The sequence below is a fragment of the Ovis aries genome, chromosome 3, assembly GCF_016772045.2.
Source record: "Ovis aries strain OAR_USU_Benz2616 breed Rambouillet chromosome 3, ARS-UI_Ramb_v3.0, whole genome shotgun sequence".
NCBI classification, from domain to species: domain Eukaryota; kingdom Metazoa; phylum Chordata; class Mammalia; order Artiodactyla; family Bovidae; genus Ovis; species Ovis aries.
The window spans coordinates 106291160-106314534 of NC_056056.1; the positions used below are offsets into that span (position 1 = coordinate 106291160).

At 40.0% G+C, this 23375-nt stretch overlaps 1 protein-coding gene across 6 annotated transcripts in view; it reads right to left on the reverse strand.

The window, feature by feature from the left end:
• The window catches only part of ZC3H8 (zinc finger CCCH-type containing 8), a 51105-nt gene that overhangs the window by 15291 nt on the left and 12439 nt on the right, over nucleotides 1-23375 (reverse strand). The window contains exons 3-9 of one of the 6 annotated variants that reach the window (XM_060412441.1): nucleotides 17215-17446; nucleotides 14555-14685; nucleotides 11928-12050; nucleotides 11316-11429; nucleotides 10039-10146; nucleotides 7719-7768; nucleotides 2353-3685 (exon numbers count right to left, since the gene is read on the reverse strand). In XM_060412441.1, coding sequence (XP_060268424.1) covers nucleotides 7739-7768; nucleotides 10039-10146; nucleotides 11316-11429; nucleotides 11928-12050; nucleotides 14555-14685; nucleotides 17215-17446 — 738 coding nt within the window. In that variant the 3' untranslated portion in view covers nucleotides 2353-3685; nucleotides 7719-7738. Of the gene's footprint in view, nucleotides 1-2352; nucleotides 3686-3709; nucleotides 6968-7718; nucleotides 7769-10038; nucleotides 10147-11315; nucleotides 11430-11927; nucleotides 12051-14554; nucleotides 14686-17214; nucleotides 17447-23375 lie in introns of those variants that run through there. The other 5 variants (XM_060412443.1, XM_060412438.1, XM_060412440.1 and 2 more) reach the window with 5 other exon arrangements.

Sequence of the window (23375 nt, forward strand, 5' to 3'; positions counted from 1 at the left end):
CTGAAATTACTGAAGTTCTACAATTGGGTCAAGTTAACATACTGGAAGACTACATTGTCTTTCAGTTACTAAGTCACGTCCAACTCTTGTGACCCCATGGACTGCAGCACATCAGGTTTCCCTGTCCCTTACTATCTACCTGAGTTTGTTGAAACTCATGTCCATGGAGTCTGTGATGCCATCCAAACATCTCATTCTCTGTTGTCCCCTTCTCTTCCTGCCTTCAATCCTTCCCAGCATCAGGGTCTTTTCCAATGAGTCGGCTCTTCTCATCAGGTGGCCAGAATATTGAAGCTTCAGCTTCAGTATCGGTCCTTCCAATGAATATTCATGGTTGATTTCCATTAGGATTGACTGGTTTGATCTCCTTGCAGTCCCAGGGACTCTTAAGAGTCTTGGCCAGCACCACAGTTCAAAAGCATCAATTCTTCGGCGCTCAGCCTTCTTTATGGTCCAATTCTCACATCCGTACATGGTTACAGGAAAAACCACAGCTTGAACTATATGGACCTTGGTCAGCAAAGGGATGTCACTGCATTTTCACATGCTGTCTAGGTTTGTCATAGCTTTTCTTCCAAGGAGCACATGTCTTTTGATTCCATGGCTGGAAGGCTACATACTTGACTTATATTGTCTCACCAACTGACAAACACTGAGTTTTCCTGTCATGTGCCTTTTAGTAACTGACTGCAAAAAAGTTCTATGAAACGTCACAGAGAATCTTAGAAATGAGAAATCTGTTCACGTCCCACTCTGTGATTTCCATAACGAAGACCTATGTAAGAATTGTTTTTATGAAACTATTATTAGAACAGTTAGGTTTTATATCTTTTCTCCTTCCTGAAAATAAGAGGTAAATAGATAATCACTTCATCGTTTTTGTTTGGGCTCTAAAAAAAGATCAGTGATAGGGTTGTCCTGGTGGTCTAGTGGGTAAGATTTCATGCCCCTACTGCAGGGGGCACCAGTTCGATTCCTGGTCAGGGAACTAAAATTCTGCATGCTGTGCAACATGGCCAAAAAACAAAAACAAACAAAAAAAACAACCCAGAGATACAATTAATACAGCCACAACCATGCAGACCAAACGATGTGTAAATCCATGTACAGTTTTCCCCATTACAACTTTTTTATTATTTCCTCTAGTTCAGATTTTTTTTTTAAACTATGGTTTTATTATGAGCCTTCCTAGTGGCTCAGATGGTAAAGAATCTGCCTGCAACACAGGAGACCTGGGTTCGATACCTGAGTCATGAAGATCTATGGCTACGGTTTTATAGTACATGACTTGCTTGCAAGTGCCTCAAAGGTCAGTGAGATTCATCAATAATTTACAGGAGGAAACCAAGGGGAGCAGCAGAGGCTGCAGGCACTTCAGTCTGGTGATGCCCAGGCTTCAGAGTGCTTAAAACCGGGCAGATAAACAGACCCTGATTCAAGGTACAACAGAATAGAGGCCTGACTGAGGTAGTACCTTGGAAAACCTGCTCTGAGGAAAAGAGAGTGAATTGCAGAGAAGCAAGTGGAAACTGGAGGCTGGAGAGCAGCTGAAAGTGGCTCTAACAGCCCCCATGCAAGCGGCCCACGGCCTGAGGCTGCTTCAGGTGCAGAGGGCACCGCTGAGAACATGCCTCTCCTTCAGGCTGACTTAATGCCACAAGTTAAGAGACTCCCCTGACACAGAGATGCTTGCCTCTTCAAAATAATAATAATAGCTGTAGCTATTCAAATTTCCGTGACTCTCAGTCCCTCCAACCTCTGCTTGGGCTTCTAACTTCAGAGGTGAGGTGGGTACTGCCTCTTCGAAAACAAATACTTTTTTCTTATACATAAACTTTGTATGTGTATTTAAACTAGACACTACATAAGGAAAAAATTGTTAAAAACTGTCATAGAAGATTAAATACAAGTATTTTCAAGGCTCATGAAAAGAGAGAAAGTATAAGCTAAATATTTTTATTTCTTTTCTAAGCAATGGATCCCATTATCCACTGAAACTAATAATAATAGCATCTGTCCAAAGTTGGAGCTTCTATCAGTCCTTCAATGAGATTGTGATGGACTGGTACTGCTCTCTTACCACAGAAAAGCATCAATTTTTCTTATGGTCCTATAAACTATTGTATGCTGTATTTTAAACGCAGACACTGTCCATCACCAGGAAAATTCGGTGTCATCAATAGCAAGATTAATGAGTCAACAAGTACTTTCAAGCATCTCAATGGACTGATCTGAGACTAAAAGTATAGAGCAGTTAAGCATATTTTTATCTTTTTCCATACATATAGACTAGACATGGATATATCCCGTCATGACTGCAGTCACCATCTGCAGTGATTTTGGAGCCCATCAAAAGGTTTTGAGGCTTAAATTATAAAAAGTCAAACAGTATTGAATAAAATAGCCCAGCGCTTGCACATGCTAAGTATGCGCTCATCTTAGCTTACTGCACAATAGCCAATGTTAGCTTTCATACAAGTTGGCCATAAAATGTACCTTCTACCACTGCCCAAGACAAGATCTTGAATTCCCTTCAACTGTGTGTGATCTTTAAAGAAGACATAAAATATTAATTCTACAGGTAACATAACCACTCCCTTGAACAACGTCATTAAATAATAGAAGGTTCTTATAATGAACCTTGTTAAAGCATCGACTCAGCATCTCTCCCACGTGGCTTCGTATGGACGATTCTGGTGCATTCTCTGCCCCCTCCGCATCACAGCCATGGAGTAAACCTGGCAGACAGCAACGGTGCTGAGCGATGACTGCTCTCAGCTCAGACTCCCCACGCTAAAGGCCCAGGATCCATCCTTGTTTCTTCCTTTCCCAGGTCTTGTCTGATACACCTCTGTTGGAGTATATTCAATTTCCTTTCTGGCTTTTATGGGATTAGGTTACAACCAAAATAATTCTGACTCATATTTTCAAACAGGGCTTTGCTAACAAGTGTCACTAATGCTGGCCTCTATTGTACACAGCACGCTTGTGATCCTGTTATATATAATGATGATCGTTTCAGTTTCATTGTATTTTTCTAATAATAATCAGTACTACTAAACAAAAGTACATGCTTAGAAGCTTATTATTTGTGCTTGGAAAATTCTGTATTTGAATATTATATTAAGATATCACCATACTCCCATTGGAGAAGACTTTGATGCTGGGAGGGATTGGGGGCAGGAGGAGAAGGGGACGACCGAGTATGAGATGGCTGGATGGCATCACTGACTCGATGGTCGTGAATCTGAGTGAACTCCGGCAGATGGTGATGGACAGGGAGGCCTGGCGTGCTGCGATTCATGGGGTCGCAGAGAGTCGGACACAACTGAGCGACTAAACTGAACACTCCTAAACTTTACATTCTACTGCAGTTTATGAACCAATGAGAAAGAAAACCATTCTTCTATCTTATCGACAAAAGATTTAGGAACTCCAGGCTTAAGAATGGTATAGCAGAAGCCCCGGCCGTCGCTCCGCAGCGCGCTCCCCGCGCCCTCTGCTCTCACCCGGCCGGCCGCCCGGGGGGTGTCGGCGCGCACCCTGCGGCCCGCCAAGCTCCGTCCTGCCCGGCCCGCGCGCGGGGCAGGCTTCCGTGGGGACACGCCGTGAGCCCTTGGGCCAGGGCAGCAGAGCGCCAGAGGCTGTGAGGCGGCCAGGGAACGAAACGTCATCGCTGGAATTTCTATTAAAAAAGAAAAGAACGGTATAGCAAGAGACACTGTTCCATTTTATTTATAATAGTAGGAAACTGGAAACAACTTTTTTGTCCAACAACAGGAAATGGGTTTTAAAAAACATCATCAAACCATAATTTAAAACAAAACTATGAGCAACCACGAACATGTTGTGAATGTAGTTAATGACATGAAAAGAGCTAACTGTGTATTTACTGTCTACTATTCAGACGTCTTCTATGAGAAACCTGATGGTCTTCTCTTCAAACTCCTATACCTCTTCATCCATCCTTACTCAGTCTAACCTTGCTTCCTGTTTTATTGAGAACATGCAATCACTCAGAAGAGACCTCTGCAACCTACTACCATAACATCTGTGCACCAGCTGGCATCTCTGCCATATACACTCCTCCTGTTTCAATGGCTGGAACCATCTCGGTGGAGACCAACCCTTCACATTAGACACCACATGCTGTCCCTCCGCACTGTCCACGGAAGAGTTGCACTTCACTATAATGACACAAGGGGGCGCTCTACACCAGGACTCTTGTAAACCACTCCAAATCAAGTCTTGAATAGTCTTGAACAGGGATAGACAGACACAAGCACTCTTCATCCATACAAAGCTACAGAAGAAAAAACAAAAACACATTAGCTGGGGATTTCCCTGGTGGTCCAGTGGTTAAGACCCTAGGCTTCCAATGCAGGAGGCACGGGTTTGATCCCTGGTTGGGGAACTAAGATCCCATATGCCATGCAGTGTGGCCAAAAAGACCAACACACAAAAAAATTTATTAGTTGGTAAAAATTATCAACTTAGCCACACACCCCACCTCTAAAGCTATTAAAAACAAAAAACAAACAAACAACAAAAAAAACGAACCTAAACCAACGAAGTAAAAGAGTCCAATATAGTCAAGATGCTCCTGAAGAACAACATTAGAAAAATTATCAAACTATGTGGTGTGGTGCTCAATCATGGTGCACTCATTGCGACTCCGTGGACTGTAGCCCACCAGACTTCCCTGTAAATGGAAGTTTCCAGGCAAGAATACTGGAGCAGGTTGCCATTTCCTACTCCAGGGCATCCTCCCAACCAGCGATCAAGCCTACATCTTGTGTCTCCTGCACTCACAGCAGATTCTCTATCAAACTATATCCAAATCCAGTAAAGCTCCAGTAATTAAAGCAGTAGAGTATTAGAGAAACAGACAAAAGGAGCAGACAGAGGTCCCAGAAATAGACCTTCATTTGAAGAAACTCAATATACAACACAGGGGCTATTACAAATCAGTGGGGGAAAGCAGTCTTTTCAGTTGAATGGTTCTGGGAACTGGTTTTCCATATGGGGGAAAAAAAAAGACAATACAGTCTTTATCACACCTTGTTAAAAAAAAATCAATTAGCCTTAATTCTTCCATTTTCCCTACACCTATAGCCACTCTCTTTTTCCTGAAATCAGTCCAATATACAAATACTGGCAAAAGAGATTAACAGCATTTCACTAAAGCTGAAGCTCAAAAGCTAGTAAGCATAGGAAAGATGTACAACTTTATGAAAATAAAGCTATGTGACACCATTTCTACATCCAGTAAATTGGTCAAAATTTTAAATCCTGACAATTAAAGCATTGCTGAAGGTCAGTTCAGTTTAGTCGCTCAGTCATGTCTGACTGTTGGAGACCCCATGAACCGCAGCACGCCAGGCCTCCCTGTCCATCACCAACTCCCGGTGTCCACCCAAACTCATGTCCACTGAGTTGGTGATGCCATCCAACCATCTCATCCTCTGTCGTCCCTTCTCCTCCTGCTCTCAATCTTTCCCAGCATCAGGGTCTTTTCAAAGTAGTCAGATCTATGCATCAGGTGGCCAAAGTATTGGAGTTTCAGCTTCAGTCCTTCCAATGAACACCCAGGACTGATCTCCTTTAGGATGGACTGGTTGGATCTCCTTGCAGTCCAAGGGACTCTCAAGAGTCTTCTCCAACACCACAGTTCAAAAGCATCAATTTTTCGGCACTCAGCTTTCTTTACAGTGCAACTCTCAAATCCATACATGACTACTGGAAAAACCATAGCCTTGACTAGATGGACCTTTGTTGGCAAAGTAATGTCTCTGCTTTTCAATATGCTGTCTAGGTTGGTCATAACTTTCCTTCCAAGGAGTCAGCGTCTTTTAATTTCACGGTTGCAATCACCATCTGTGGTGATTTTGGAGCCCCAAAAGACAGAGTCTGCCACTGTTTCCCCATCTATTTCCCATGAAGTGATGGGACCAGATGCCATGATCTTAAGTTTTCTGAATGCTGAGCTTTAAGCCAACTTTTTCACTCTCCTCTTTCACTTTCATCAAGAGGCTCTTTAGTTCTTCTTCACTTTCTGCCATAAGGGTGGTGTCATCTGCGTATCTGAGGTTATTGATATTTCTCCTGGCAGTCTTGATTCCAGCTTGTGCTTCTTCCAGCCCAGCGTTTCTCATGATGTACTCTGCATGTAAGTTAAATAAGCAGGGTGACAATATACAGCCTTGACGTACTCCTTTTCCTATTTGGAACCAGTCTGTTGTTCCATGTCCAGTTCTAACTGTTGCTTCCTGACCTGCATACAGGTTTCTCAAGAGGCAGGTCAGGTGATCTAGTATCCCCATCTCTTTCAGAATTTTGCAGTTTATTGTGATCCACACAGTCAAAGGCTTTGGCATAGTCAATAAAGCAGAAATAGATGTTTTTCTGGAACTCTCTTGCTTTTTCCATGATCCAGCAGATGTTGGCAATTTGATCTCTGGTTCTGCTTTTCTAAAACCAGCTTGAACATCTGGAAAGTCACGGTTCACGTATTGCTGAAGCCTGGCTTGGAGAATTTTGAGCATTACTTTACTAACGTGTGAGATGAATGCAATTGTGCGGTAGTTTGAACATTCTTTGGCATTGCCCTTCTTTGGGATTGGAATGAAAACTGACCTTTTCCAGTCCGGTGGCCACTGCTGAGTTTTCCGAATTTGCTGGCATATTGAGTGCAGCACTTTCACAGCATCATCTTTTAGGATTTGGGAAATAGCTCAACTGGAATTCCATAACCTCCACTAGCTTTGTTCATAGTGATGCTTCCTAAGGCTCACTTAATTTCACACTCCAGGATGTCTGGCTCTAGGTGAGTGATCACACCATCGTGATTATCTGGGTCGTGAAGATTTTTTTTATACAGTTCTTCTGTGTATTCTTGCCAGCTCTTCTTAATATCTTTTGCTTCTGTCAGGTCCATACCATTTCTGAAGGTGGAGTAATGGAATTTCTTTTACATAGTTGGTGGGAATAAAAACTGTAAGAACTACTTTAGAAAAGACTGGCATTATCCTAAGTTTATTATTTTTTTAATTGGAAAAAAATTGCTTTACAATGTTGTATTAGTTTCTGCTGTACCACAATATAAATCAGGCATAAGTATACAGATCATCTTAAGTTTTAAGATGATACAATTCTACTTCCTGATTCATACTCAGGACAACTCACACACATTTCCATCAGAAGACAGGTAAAACACTTTTTTATAATAAGAGTTTGTACTTTAAAAATTGAAAATAACCTCAATGTCCATCAACAGTAGAATGTCTAAATAAATTGTAATATATTCATAGAAAAAAATGTTCTACAAGAGTACAAATGAATGACAGCTGCATGCATATACATGAGTGAACCTTAGAAGCATAATGACGAGTAAAAATAGCAAGTCACTAATAAATATCAAATATGATACTGTTTAAAATAATATCCAAACCCAAGCATAATATTCAGTTAACCTTACCCGTTTGGTAAGTCTACAAAGAATAAAACAAGAGAATAAAAATACAGAAAGACAGTGACAAATCCAGAGTGGGAAGTAGACCCACAGAGACCCACATACATATCTACTTATATCTGTCAAACATTGTATAACTTTTTTAAGTGAGCAAGAAAAAGACTTCTATTTGAGAAAATATATGTTCCCATGCTGATTTCTAGAGACATTTCAGAGGGGGAAAAGAAATGTTAAATTTTAATTTTACCTTTTTCAGCTATTTTATTTTCATGATGACTTCCTTTCAGGATCCAAAATCTAATATAGAGGGGAAAAAAAATTCACAATCATTTTCATGTACTATCTAATTCAGGTACATCATCATACTCTTATAATTTTCCTTTTTTTTTTTTCTTATAATTTCCTAAAGATTCCTACACCATTAATCCTAGTAATTACCTAATAATACTTATTAAAAGGGGAACTGGAAAATGAATTCTATATACATCATTTTTTCCATATATGCTTCATGGTAATAAACAACCAAATATTTGCTATAATTTCTAATTCCAGGATAACTCTTCCTATTTCAAAACTAAAAACATAAGGACCTTTGACTTTTCAGAAATAAGGACCTTTGACTTTCCAATATTTGCATATGCTCAAGGGAGTTTTTGTTGCAAGATTAAACAGTCTGGTTTCAAAAGAATCTTTTCGGAGAGTGTTTTGTCTATGTTCTCCTCTAGGAGTTTTATAGTTTCAGGTCTTACGTTTAGATCTTTAATCCATTTTGAGTTTATTTTTGTGTGTGGTGTTAGAAAGTGATCTAGTTTCATTCTTTTACAAGTGGTTGACCAGTTTTCCCAGCACCACTTGTTAAAGAGATTGCACATCCCAGAATACTGGAAATAAAAGCAAAAATAAACAAATGGGATCTAATTAAAATGAAAAGCTTCTGCACAACAAAGGAAACTATAAGCAAGGTGAAAAGACAGCCTTCTGAATGGGAGAAAATAATAGCAAATGAAGCAACTGACAAACAACTAATCTCAAAAATATACAAGCAACACCTGAAGCTCAATTCCAGAAAAATAAACGACCCAATCAAAAAATGGGCCAAAGAACTACATAGACATTTCTCCAAAGAAGACATATGGATGGCTAACAAACACATGAAAAGATGCTCAACATCACTCATTATCAGAGAAATGCAAATCAAGACCACAATTAGGTACCATTTCACACTAGTCAGAATAGCTGCGATCTGGAAGTCTGCAAGCAATAAATGCTGGAGAGGGTGTGGAGAAAAAGGAACCCTCCTACACTGTTGGTGGGAATGCAAACTAGTACAGCCACTATGGAGGACAGTGTGGAGATTCCTTAAAAAATTGCAGATAGAACTGCCTTATGACCCAGCAATCCCACTGCTGGGCATAGACACTGAGGAAACCAGAATTGAGACCCCAATGTTCATCGCAGCACTGTTTATAATAGCCAGGACATGGAAACAACCTAGACGTCCATCAGCAGATGAATGGATAAGAAAGCTGTGGTACATATACACAATGGAGTATCACTCAGCCATTAAAAAGAATACATTTGAATCAGTTCTCATGAGGTGGATGAAACTGGAGCCGATCATACATAGTGAAGTAAGCCAGAAAGAAAAACACCAATACAGTATACTAACACATATATATGGAATTTAGAAAGATGGTAAGGATAACCCTGTATGCGAGACAGCAAAAAAGACACAGATGTATAGAACGGACTTTTGGACTCTGAGGGAGATGGAGAGGGTGGGATGATTTGGGAGAATAGCACTGAAACATGTATACTATCATGTAAGAAATGAATCGCCTGTCTATGTTCGATCAGGATACGGGATGCTGGGGGCTGGTGCACGGGGCTGATCCAGAGAGATGATATGGGGTGGGAGGTGGGAGGGGGGGTTCAGGACTGGGAACTCATGTACACCCCTGGCGGATTCATGTCAATGTATGGCAAAACCAATACAGTATTATAAAGTAAAATAAAGTAAAAATTAAAAAAAAAAGAATCTTTTCTTTTCACTCACATTTCAATTTAATTTTGAAGAAATCAGGTCCAACTTACACATGGAAATGAAAGGACATAAACAACTATTATTTTTCAACTATCTTTTCTTACAATCTGAAAGAGCTTTTGAAGAAAACTTTGAAATAATTATTTGAGTATGCTTTGATGTAACTCTAAAATATTTATCAACCAATGATCCTTAACTTTCCTTCTAAGAGTGTATCAGGAGTACTATTTCTCCTATCTGCTTTGTTTTCCATTGGCTGACATAGCTACTGAAGTCGCTAAATACACTGAAGTTTTTAAGAACATTTCAATTTATACCAGCAACAAGTATAAATTTTCCTTTAAGCTACAAGGGAAAACATACAAATGAATAATAATTTTCTATACTGAAGTAAGTTGTCGTAATATAACCCATATGCTAACCCATGAAGCACTCTGCTTAAATAAGTGTCTTTTTAAATTCCCACCCTTAGGTTCAAACGTATTCTTTAAAGAAGAAAAACAAAAATTAAAATTGTACTTACTTTAGCCAACAGTTCTTGTGTTTCATCAGTCAATGGAGCATGTGAAAACTTGCAGTATTCTCCCTGATAACATTTTGCTCCTGTATGGTAAAACTTGCAAGGATATTCATGTAACGCAAGTGTTAAGGAAGAAAAAAATTTTAATCCTGCTAATATAACTTACTATTAATCTAATAACTTTATTTTTCCTTCATGAAGTTCTTTTCTACTAGTGGAAACATTAAATTCTCTATGTAAAATATGAGACGACAGGACTTCCCTGGTGGTCCACTGGCTGAGACTCAGCACTCCCGATGCAGGGGTCCAGGGTTCAATCCCTGGTCGGGGAACTAAAGCCCACATGCTAAAGATCCCACGTGCTGCAACTAAGATCCAGGACAGCCAAATAAATTAATGAATTAAAAATAAAAAGATCCATTCTTAACAAAATAAAGCACGAGACAATAAATTATTAACTGGGTTATAAGAAAATTAACTTTAGGATGATTATACACATGAAGTTTATTGGCTATCACAGGACAAATTTCTCCCTCATAATCATTCTTAAACCACAGGTATGTTTCACTGATAAGACAAAAGAGATGTGCATTTTAAATACTTAGAGAAATTTGACTATTTTTAAAGTATTCTTTTGGGGTGAGGGAATTAAAGTCAGTAACAATAATGTGTCTTGCAAATCTGGATCCTTGTTAGACTTGTTTAAAATGGGATCCATATACATAACTCTGATATTATTTTCCAGGAAAAATTTCTCAAGTTAGGGTTTGAGATTCCTCATATTGAATGACTTAAAGGAAAACAACTTTTGTGGTGACCAAATGTGCAGTTGTCCTAAAATGTTATGTTCCATGTTTTCATAGCATGTCTAGACCATTTATACTCAAGAGTTAGGGTTACTCTTCAATTAAGGGACAATTAATCTCTATACAGCACACAGTATAACAGAAAAGAAGTACTCCCAAACTATGCAATTCCTGCCTCTTTTATGAAGCAGATTTCATGAATACAGATTCAATTCAGGGATGTCACAGCAGAAATTCTGAGAAAGTATTCCTGGGACCTAAACTGTAAGGTCTCATGACCCTGTTACACTACCCAGTTAGAGAGGATGTACATTTGAGAGAATTTCTAATCTGTGAACAATTTAATCACTTCAATACTGAGTTGAGCTTAGATAATATAATTTTGCCATGGTTAAAACATTTGTTTCATTCAAAATTTTACATTCATGTAAACATTTATGAAAAGTAAATTTACTGTATCTTGTGATAAAGGATATTATGCAAATAAAGGCAGTTTTCCCCTCTGGTACAATATCCTTGTACATAAAACTTACACATTTCCTTTTTCTTCTCTATCTCTGCATCATGATCAAATTTACATTGGTCTCCCTGGGCCAAAGGAAGAAACAAGGGAAAGCTATTATTTCTCACAGTTAAGCCATTACAATTCCTACTTAATTCTGGATAAGCAAATGATTCCAGAAGAAAACAAAGTCTTAGAAGCAGTATAGTCTGCTTTTTAAAGAGCTATTATAACTGCATCGTATTACATATTTTGGCTTGCAATTTGTCAAGTCCTTAACATTTTTAACACAAAGCATTTAAAAAAAATTATCTATTTTCAGAGACATAAAACAAGGTACAAAAATTTCATGGTCTAAAGTATTAAAATCATACAGAGTCTGTTCTCTTATCACTGTGGAATTACATTACTACTTTCTAAATACAAAAGAATATTTCAGTAAAATTTTCTACTTGAAACCTTTCCAGAAAGAAAAAAGTTCTAAAATTATACAGGTATGCTTTTGCAGTGTCTAACAGAAACAGAAGCTGGTTTTAGAACATTTTTGCTATACCTTACATCTATTTTTTTTGCTTATACTATACCTTAATACACTTCCTTTCAAGAAAGTATTTACAAATTTGCTTTCCCTGGCGTTGCACCGTATGTTGGTTGATGAACCCCTGACTCATTCTCACAGGCTGCTGCTGCTCTTTAGATTTCCCATTCTATGAAGACAAAAACAAAAAACTAAACGTGAAAAATAAGAGATTAAACATTTGATTCCATTGTACAAAATTATCTTAAACCACCTTTTAAAACATTAAAAACTAACTCTTCTGAATTGCCCTTCAGGTAAGACTTGGATTTTTGTGTATCATTTGAAACAAATGAATGATCGTCGGTTTTGGTATCATTCCACCACTGAACATTAGTGTTTGTGCAATCTGAATTTTTACTGTATCTTGACTGCATGCGAACTGTGTCCGGCTCTTTGCGACCCCATGGACTGAAGCCCGTGAGGCTCCTCTGTCCATGAAATTCTTCAGGCAAGAATCCTGGAGTGGGCTGCCATTTCTTCCTCCAGGGGACCTTCCCAACCCCAGTGATCGAACCTGAGTTTCCTGCAGCTCCTGAATTGGTAGGTGGATTCTTTACCTACTAATTCTTTCTTATTGCACCATCTGAGATTATATTGTACTTGCCCTCACTTAAAAAATTTTAAAATTTTTAAAAAGTAAGTTCCACTCATTGTGATAAACAGTGAAGTCTAAGAACAAGGCTCTTTAGAACACTGGGGACAAACCTCAAAATTAAAAAGTAAACCAACCACAAGTAGCGTAATCTTTCATTTCAATGACAGGCTCATTAGGTGTGAGCTGAGTACACTGATGAGCTCAAATTAGTAAACATAATTAGAAACAGACCCTCCAAGATGGTGATAAAGATATGAAAACAAAACGGGACTTTCACATAAAAATGAGAGGGAAATTTTATTACAGGTCTTTAGAAACATAAATCACTTTCATGGAGAAGGAAATGGCAACCTACTCCAGCGTTCTTGCCTAGAGAATCCCAGGGACGGAAGAGCCTGGTGGGCTGCCGTCTACGGGGTCGCACAGAGTCGGGCACGACTGAAGCGACTTAGCAGCAATATATCTATGTCTATAGGAAGGATAGAAAATATCCAAGTACATGCTACATTTTCCTTTCTGACACTTTATCCCATGTTGTAAAAAAATAAGACCATCTTCAGAATCAGGGAAATGTAAAGACTGTACGATAAAGACAAAGCCTGGAATAATAAAATAAGTATCAACTCTGAAACCAAATATAGGTAGGTTTTATTTCAGCTCTGTGTGCCTTTGGGTGCATCACTTCTCCTAACCTTTATCACCTACAAAACTGAAATAATAATATCAATCTTGCAAAATCCAAGATATAGAACTATTGTGCCCAAAATGCCTGAACATACAGGAAGTGCTCAATAAACGGTCATTTTTTCCCCCATTAAAAAAAAAAAAAATCACTTTCAGCGTGTTAACTTGTGGTGCAACTTACAGCATCTACATATGGTATTCCCACATACGGTCTTAGGAACTCCACAGGTACAAAGAAGGGAGCTGACTGCACGCTTATGTGAGCTGCTCTGTAATAATGTCAAAATTCCACTCAGCACTATCAAAATCATGTGCCTAACAAGTATGCCAGTTTTAACTCTCAGTTTTATTTGATCATGTGATTGAATTCTAATAAACATGTTTACAATTTGTTTCTCATGTAGAAGAGCTGTCAGTTATGGTGGAATAATCACTTGAGTCAATCTAAACCAAAGGAAAGGGAACACTGCCTGAGTGCAGCCCTGCCTGGCCCTGGGTGACTACAGACCTAAACACTATGGCTTCACAGTCGCCTTCTGTAAAATAAATTTTATATAAACACATTTCAGTCCATAATATATGGTGTTTCTAATATTTTACTAAGCCCTAACTCTTGTTTCCTGAACCAAGCTTAACAAATGGATGCCATCCAGCTTAGAAGCCCTCAGAAAAGTAGAGTCCAGAAGAGTCACTTACTGCTCCACTGTGATTACATCTGCAGACCAAGGAAGAAGAACTTCTAGAAAGCAAAATCAAAATACCAGAGGGGATGGGGGGTCTGGTATCTGGAAGGGGGTGTCTCAAAAATATTCACTTTTAATTTCCAGAGGGAGTCAAAACCCAATAGACCAATGGCCGTTAGAATGCCCTCACAGCTATCTAGGGACTTTCCCGGCAGTCCAGTGGTCTGGGCTTCCCAGGTGGCGCGGTGGTGAAGAATCCACCTGTCAGTGTAGGAGACACAGAGATGTGGGTTCGATCCCTGGGTCGGAAGATCCCCTGGAGGAGGAAATGGCACCCACTCCAGTGTTTCTGCCTGGGAAATCCCATGGACAGAGGAGCCTGGCGGGCTACAGTCCACGGGGCTGCAAAGAGCTGGTTGTGACTTAGCATGCACGCACCCTTTTCCTTGCTTCCCACATCTGTTTTTTCACAGTCATCGACAGCACAGCACTCAGAAATCAGGGGGCTTGTGCGTATGTATTCAGGGGCAGCAGGTACGACACTAAGGTTTGAGTGTGAGGAAGGGAGCCTAACAGGGAGAAGGAAGCATGTGGGGAGCCTGCTGAGGGTAAAGGAGGCCCCCTGAGGTGTGAGATGCAGTGCCTTCCGACACACGTGGATCCTCATACCTGGTCCTGTGAGCCACTGTTCCTCAGGGAAGCATTTCCTTTGTCTCCAGGGCCAGGACACTTTCGCTTCATTTTCTTCTTTTTACCATTCTTGTGAACAGCTTTAAGGTTTTTATTTTTTTGCTTAACAGCTAAAAACAACAACAACAACAACAAAAATTTAACTTGAAGACAATATAAAACAACACTCTTTTTTAAATTTTTTATTAAAAAAAAAAATCTTTAATTCTTACATGCGTTCCCAAACATGAACCCCCTCCCACCTCCCTCCCCATAACATCTCTCTGGGTCATCCCCATGCACCAGCCCCAAGCATGCTGTATCCTGCGTCAGACATAGACTGGCGATTCGATTCTTACATGATAGTATACATGTTACAATGCCATTCTCCCAAATCATCCCACCCTCTCCCTCTCCCTCTGAGTCCAAAAGTCCGTTATACACATCTGTGTCTTTTTTCCTGTCTTGCATACAGGGTCGTCATTGCCATCTTCCTAAATTCCATATATGTGTGTTAGTATACTGTACTGGTGTTTTTCTTTCTGGCTTACTTCACTCTGTATAATCGGCTCCAGTTTCATCCATCTCATCAGAACTGATTCAAATGAATTCTTTTTAACAGCTGAGTAATACTCCATTGTGTATATGTACCACAGCTTTCTTATCCATTCGTCTGCTGATAGACATCTAGGTTGTTTCCATGTCCTGGCTATTATAAACAGTGCTGTGATGAACATTGGGGTACATGTGTCTCTTTCAATTCTGGTTTCCTCAGTGTGTATGCCCAGCAGTGGGATTGGTGAGTCATAAGGTAGTTCTATTTGCAATTTTTTAAGGAATCTCCACACTGTTCTCCATAGTGGCTGTACTAGTTTGCATTCCCACCAACAGTGTAGGGGGGTTCCCTTTTCTCCACAGCCTCTCCAGCATTTATTGCTTGCAGATTTTTGGATCGCAGCCATTCTGACTGGTGTGAAGTGGTACCTCATTGTGGTTTTGATTTGCATTTCTCTAATAATGAGTGATGTTGAGCATCTTTTCATGTGTTTGTTAGCCATCCGTATGTCTTCTTTGGAGAAATGTCTATTTAGTTCTTTGGCCCATTTTTTGATTGGGTCGTTTATTTTTCTGGAATTGAGCTTCAGGAGTTGCTTGTATATTTTTGAGATTAGTTGTTTGTCAGTTGCTTCATTTGCTATTATTTTCTCCCATTCAGAAGGCTGTCTTTTCACCTTGCTTATATTTTCCTTTGTTGTGCAGAAGCTTTTAATTTTAATTAGATCCTATTTGTTTATTTTTGCTTTTATTTCCAGAATTCTGGGAGGTGGATCATAGAGGATCCTGCTGTGATTTATGTCTGAGAGTGTTTTGCCTATGTTTTCCTCTAGGAGTTTTATAGTTTCTGGTCTTACATTGAGATCTTTAATCCATTTTGAGTTTATTTTTGTGTGCGGTATTAGAAAGTGATCTAGTTTCATTCTTTTACAAGTGGTTAACCAGTTTTCCCAGCACCACTTTAAAACAACACTCTTACGAGGGATATTCTGTAATAATGCAGGAAAAGTTCTCCACTATTCAAAAAGTAAAAAGTGGGATGATGTGGACCTGTCCTTCCAACAGCTCTGGGATTAATATACTCTGGATCCCAAACTCATTCTTTGTGAAAAAATATAAGGCACTGCCAGGAAAAAAGCAAGATAATTAACGAAATCATTCTAGCGAGCCACCAGCCCAGATTCTTTCAAAGTACGATGGATCTCATTAGGAATTGCTATAGCGCTGCAATAGTAAAAGCTTCAAAGGACCTCATATATGGCTGTTAGATTATTCACTGAAAACATTTTATATAGATTAAGTTGATCTATAGATCCATTTAAAATAGAAAAACATTTCAACAGGGGAAAAAATGAGAGGATTGAGAATTTTACTTACAATTGTCCCTTATTGTCATATCTATGGCTTAATTTTATTTTAGTAATCTCAAAGAATATATTCCTGGGACACTTCCCTGGTGGTCCAATGGTTAAGAGTCTGCCTTGCAATGTGGGGAACATGGGTTTGAGCCTTGGTCATGGAACTAAGATCCCACATGCCATGAAGCAACTAACACTTGATGCAGCCAAACATAAATATTTATAAACAGGAACATATTCCCAAGTTTAGTCTCATACACTATTATCCCAATCTATTCTTCTTCAAAGGAAAGCAACCAGAAAAGGTATTTCCTGCCCTTCATGTACGCTGAAGCCAGGGATTTAGCATTCTCCCTTGCAAAGTTGTCATGTCCTTTAAAAATTTTATTTATATGGCCTTACTAGGTCTGAGTTGTGTACACGGGATTTTTAGGTGCCACATATAGGATCTAGTTCCCTGACCAGGATCGAACCTGGGCACCCTGTATTGGGAGTTCAGAGTCTTAGCTACTGAACCACCAGGGGAGTCCCAAAGTGGTCATCCTTTGAAAACTCTGCTGCACCCTCCACTCCTCTCGCAAACTGAGCATCTGTACACCAAGTGACCAGCTCACATTTGATGTCAAGATCCAAGAAAATCTGGTCTTATCATGAGATAAAATGCAGACCCCACCCCCACCTCCATCCATGGACAGTGGTGACTACTCCTCCAGGTAACTTTAAATGATCAAGCAGTTTGACTCTTACCTTTCGTGGTCCCCTTTGCTGTCTCTTTCTTCACAGATCCTTCAGGACACAGTAGGGACTGAGTAACACTTGCCATCTCTTTAGCTTGTATGTACTGCTGAAGCTCCTTAGCAAAATTATCTTCCGGCTCCTGATTGCAGATGTCATCGTCACTATATGCATCATAGTCCTTACTTCTTGATTTCCTATGTTGCAAATTCTTCAGAGATGTAGAGCTTCCAGAGTGCCTAAACTAAGTAAAAATTAAATTTTCAAATTTAAAAACCTAGCATGATTTGAAACAATCTGGTCATGAAGGAGAAATAAAGACTGGCTGTGAACTGATCATTGTTGAAGCTGACTGATGAGAACACAAGGATTTCATATGCTAGTCTTTCCACTTCGATGTATATGAAATCTTCCGGAATTAAAAAAAACAAAAACACATGCATCCACACTTAAAAGATGCTTTGAGGGAAGACTATCTGTTCACTGTGTGTACTTTACTAGATTGAAAGACTAAAGCCCCACAACTTAATTATTTGCTATAAAAGAAGTACACTAATATAGTCCACATTTTATTTCTCCCTTTGCATCGACCATCTTTTTAGGTTTAATTCAGTAACCTGTCATCGAGAGTTGGAAATCCACCTCACCAGCTACCAAAGTCTGCTTCCTCCCTTAGCCCGGAGCATTGCTGGCAGGGGATGCAGCAGCAATGACGACAAGAAACTGCCAAGCCGCCCAAGCAGCAGACACCTTCCAGCACTTGGCGCAGAAACACTCCCAAGTATGGGTTACGGGTGTCTGTACTTTGAGACACCAGGGCTAATTGAGAGTTATTATTACAACCGGTATGGACAATACATTTCAATTAAACAGTTTATCTGTAAAAGGCACAGTTGTCTAGTTCAGTTGCTCAGTCGTGTCTGACTCTTTGCAACACCAAGGACTGCAGCACGCCAGGCTTTCCTGTCCATCATCAGCTCCCCGAGCTTGCTTAGACTCATGTCCATCAGATCGGTTATGTCATCCAAGCATCTCATCCTCTGTGGTCCCCTTCTCCTTCTGTCTTCAATCCTACTCAGCATCACCATGTTTTTCAATGAGTCAGCTCTGCATCAAGTGGCCAAAGTCCTGGACTTTCACCTTCAGGATCAGTCCTTTCAATGAATATTCAGGACTGATTTCCTTTAGGATGGACTGCTTGGATCTCCTTGCAGTACAAGGGACTCTCAAGAGTCTTCTCCAACACCACAGTTTAAAAGCATCAATTCTTCAGCGTTCAGCTTTCTTTACAGTCTAACACTCACATCCATACATGACCACTGGAAAGACCATAGCTTTGACTAGACAGAACTTTGTTGGCAAAGTAATGACTCTGCTTTTTAATATGCTGTCTAGGTTTGTCGTAACTTTTCTTAAAAGAGCTAGTGTCTTTTAATTTCATGGCTGCAGTCACCATCTGCACTGATTTTAGAGCCCAAGAAAATAAAGTCTCTCACTGTTTCCATTGTTTCCCATTTATTTGCCATGAAGTGATGAGACTGGATGCCACATCTTTGTTTTGGGAATGCTGAGTTTTAAGCCAGTTTTTTCACTTTCACCAGGAGGCTCTTTAGTTCCTCTTCTCTTTCTGCCGTAAGGGTGGTGTCATCTGCATATCTGAGGTTATTGGTATTTCTCCCAGCAAACTTGATTCCAGCTTGTGTTTCACCAGCCCAGCATTTCACATGATGTACTCTACATACAAGTTAAATAAGCAGGGTGACAATAAACAGCCTTGACGTACTCCTTTCCTGATTTGGAACCATGTTCGGTTCTGTTGGTTCTTGACCTGCACACAGATTTCTCAGGAGGCAGGTCAGGTGGTCTGGTATTCCCATCTCTTTACAGTTTATTGTGATCCACACAGTCAAAGGCTGTGGCATAGTAAATAAAGCAGAAATAGATGTTTTTCTGAAATTCTCCTGCATTTTCTATGCTCCAGTGGATGTTGGCAATTTGATCTCTGGTTCCTGTGCCTTTTCTCAAGCCAGCTCGAACATTTGGAAATTCACAGTTCACATATGGTTGAAGCCTGGCTTGGAGAATTTTGAGCATTACTTTGCTAGAGTGTGAGATGAGTACAACTGCTTGGTAGTTTGAATATTCTTTGGCATTGCCTTTCTTTGTGATTGGAATGAAAATTTACCTTTTCCAGTCCTGTGGCCACTGCTGAGTTTTCCAAATTTGCTGGCATACTGAGGGCAGCACTTTCACAGCATCATCTTTTTGGATTTGAAATAGTTCAACTGGGATGCCATCACCTCCACTAGCTTTGTTCATAGTGATGCTTCCTCAGGCCTACTTGACTTCACATTCCAGGATGTCTGGCTCTAGGTGAGTGATCACACCATCATGATTATCTAGGTTTTGTATAGTTCTTCTGTGTATTCTTGCCACCTCTTCTTATTACCTTCTGCTTCTGTTAGGTCCATACCATTTCTGACCTTTATTGAGCCCATCTTTACATGAAATGTTCCCTTGATATCTCTAATTTTCTTGAAGAGATCTCTAGTCTTTCCCATTCTATTGGTTTCCTCTATTTCTTTGCACTGATCTTTGATGAAGGCTTTCTTATCTCTCCTTGCTATTCTTTGGAACTCTGCATTCAGATGGGTATATCTCTCCTTTTCTCCTTTGCCTTTTATTTTCTTCTTTTCTCAGCTATTTGTAAGGTCTCAGGCAACCATTTTGCCTTTTTTTGCATTTCTTCTACTTGGAGATGGTCTTGATCACAGCCTCCTATACTTGTCACAAACCTCCATCCATAGTTCATCAGGCATTCTGTCTATCAGATCTAGTCCCTTAAATCTATTCCTCACTTCCACTGTGTAATCATAAGGGATTTGATTTAGGTCATACATGAATGGTCTAGTGGTTTTCCTTACTTTCTTCAATTAAAGTCTGAATTTGGCAATAAGGAGTTCATGATTTGAGCCACAGTCAGTTCTCGGTCCTGTTTTTGCTGACTGTATAGAGCTTCTCCATCTTTGGCTGCAAAGAATATAATCAATCTATAGGCAAAACACTCTGACATAAATCACAGAAGGATCCTCTATGATCCATCTCCCAGAATTCTGGAAATAAAAGCAAAAATAAACAAATGGGATTAATTAAAATTAAAAGCTTCTGCACAACAAAGGAAAATATAAGCAAGGTGAAAAGACAGCCTTCTGAATGGGAGAAAATAATAGCAAATGAAGCAACTGACAAACAACTAATCTCAAAAATATACAAGCAACTCCTGAAGCTCAATTCCAGAAAAATAAACGACCCAATCAAAAATGGGCCAAAGAACTACATAGACATTTCTCCAAAGAAGACATACGGATGGCTAACAAACACATGAAAAGATGCTCAACATCACTCATTATTAGAGAAATGCAAATCAAAACCACAATGAGGTACCACTTCACACCAGTCAGAATGGCTGCGATTCAAAAATCTGCAAGCAATAAATGCTGGAGAGGGTGTGGAGAAAAGGGAACCCCCCTACACTGTTGGTGGGAATGCAAACTAGTACAGCCACTATGGAGAACAGTGTGGAGATTCCTTAAAAAATTGCAAATAGAACTACCTTATGACCCACCAATCCCACTGCTGGGCATACACACCGAGGAAACCAGAATTGAAAGAGACACATGTACCCCAATGTTCATCACAGCACTGTTTAGAATACCCAGGACATGGAAACAACCTAGATGTCCTGCTGCTGGAAACAACCCTGCTGTCCTAGATCAGCAGACGAATGGATAAGAAAGCTGTGGTACATATACACAATGGACTATTACTCAGCCGTTAAAAAGAATTCATTTGAATCAGTTCTGATGAGATGGATGAAACTGGAGCCGATTATACAGAGTGAAGTAAGCCAGAAAGAAAAACACCAATACAGTATACTAACACATATATATGGAATTTAGGAAGATGGCAATGACGACCCCGTATGCAAGACAGGAAAAAAGACACAGATGTGTATAACAGACTTTTGGACTCAGACGGAGAGGGAGAGGGTGGGATGATTTGGGAGAATGGCATTGTAACATGTATACTATCATGTAAGAATCGAATCGCCAGTCTATGTCTGACGCAGGATACAGCATGCTTGGGGCTGGTGCATGGGGATGACCCAGAGAGATGTTATGGGGAGGGAGGTGGGAGGGGGATTCATGTTTGGGAACGCATGTACACCCGTGGTGGATTCATGTCAATGTATGGCAAAACCAATACAGTATTGTAAAGTAAAATAAAGTTAAAAAAAAAAAAAAGAATATAATCAATCTGATTTCAGTATTGACCATCTGGTGACGTCCATGTGTAGAGTTGTCTCTTGTGTTGTTGGAAGCGGGTGTTTGCTATGACGAATGCATTGTCTTGGCAAGTCTTTGTTAGCCTTTGCCCTGCTTTATTTTGTATTCCAAGGCCAAACTTGCCTGTTACTCCAGGTATCTCTCGACTTCTTACTTTTGCATTCCAGTCCTCTATGATGAAAGGACATCTTTTTGGGTGTTAGTTCTAGAAGGTCTTGTAGGTCTTCATAGAGCTATTCAACTTCAGCTTTTTGGCATTAGAGGTTGGGGCATAGACTTGGATTACTGTGATATTGAATGGTTTGCCTTGGAAACTAACAGATATCATTCTGTCATTTTGAGATTGCAAGTTTATCACAATGAACTGTGGAAAATTCTGAAAGACATGGGAATACCAGATCACCTGACCTGTCTCTTGAGAAATCTGTATGCAGGTCAGGAAGCAACAGTTAGAACTAGACATGGAACAACAGACTGGTTCTAAATAGGGAAAGGAATACATCAAGGCTGTATATTGTCACCCTGCTTATTTAACTTATATGCAGAGTACATCATACAAGACGCTGGGCTGGAGGAAACACAAGCTGGAATCAAGATTGCCGGGAGAAATATCAATAACCTCAGATATGCAGATGACACGACCCTTACGGCAGAAAGTGAAGAAGAACTAAAGAGCCTCTTGATGAAAGTGAAAGAGGAGAGTGAAATCGTTGGCTTAAAGCTCAACATTCAGAAAACGAAGATCACGGCATCCAGTCCCATCATTTCACGGCAAAGAGATGGGCAAATAGTGGCTGACTATTTTGGGGGGCTCCAAAATCACTGCAGATGGTGACTGCAGCTATGAAATTAAAAGACACTCCTTGAAAGAAAAGTTACGATAAACCTAGACAGCATATTAAAAAGCAGAGACATTACTCTGCCAACAAAGGTCCATCTAGTCAAAGCTATGGTTTTTCCAGTGGTCATGTATGGATGTAAGAGTTGGACTATAAAGAAAGCTGAGCACTCAAGAACTGACACTTTTGAACTGTGGTGCTGGAGAAGACTCTTTAGAGACTGCAAGGAGATCCAACCAGTCCATCCTAAAGGAAATCAATCCTGAATATTCACTGGAAGGACTGAGGTTGAAGCTGAAACTCCAATACTTTGGCCACCTTATGGGAAGAGCTGACTCATTTGAACAGACCCTGATGCTGGGAAAGATTGAAGGTGGGAGAAGGGGATGACGGAAGATGAGATGATTGGATGGCATCACTGACTCAATGGGCATGAGTTTGAGTAAAGTCTGGGAGCTGGTGATGGACAGGGCAGCCTGGCATGCTGCAGCCCATGGGATCACACAGAGTTGGACGTGACTGAGCCACCATACTCAACTGCATTTTGGACTCTTCTTGTCGACTATAAGGGCTACTCCATTTCTTCTAAGGGATTCTTGCCCACAGTACTAGTTATAATGGTCATCTGAAATAAATTTGCCAATTCCTAAAATGTTGATATTCACTCTTGCCATTTCCTGTGTGACCACTTCCTATTTACTTTGATTCATGGACCTAACATTCCAGGTTCCTATGCAGTATTGTTCTTTAAAGCATCAGACTTTACTTCCGTCACCAGTCACATCCACAACTGGGCGTTGTTTTTGCTTTGGCTCTGTCACCTCATTTTTTCTAGAGGTATTTCTCCACTGATCTCCAGCAGCATATTGGGCACCTACCAACCTGGGGAGTTCCTCTTTTGGTGTCTTTTTTGCCTTTTCATACTGTTCATGGGGTTCTCAAGGCAAGCATACTGAAGTGGCTTGCCAGTCCCTTCTCCAGTGGACCA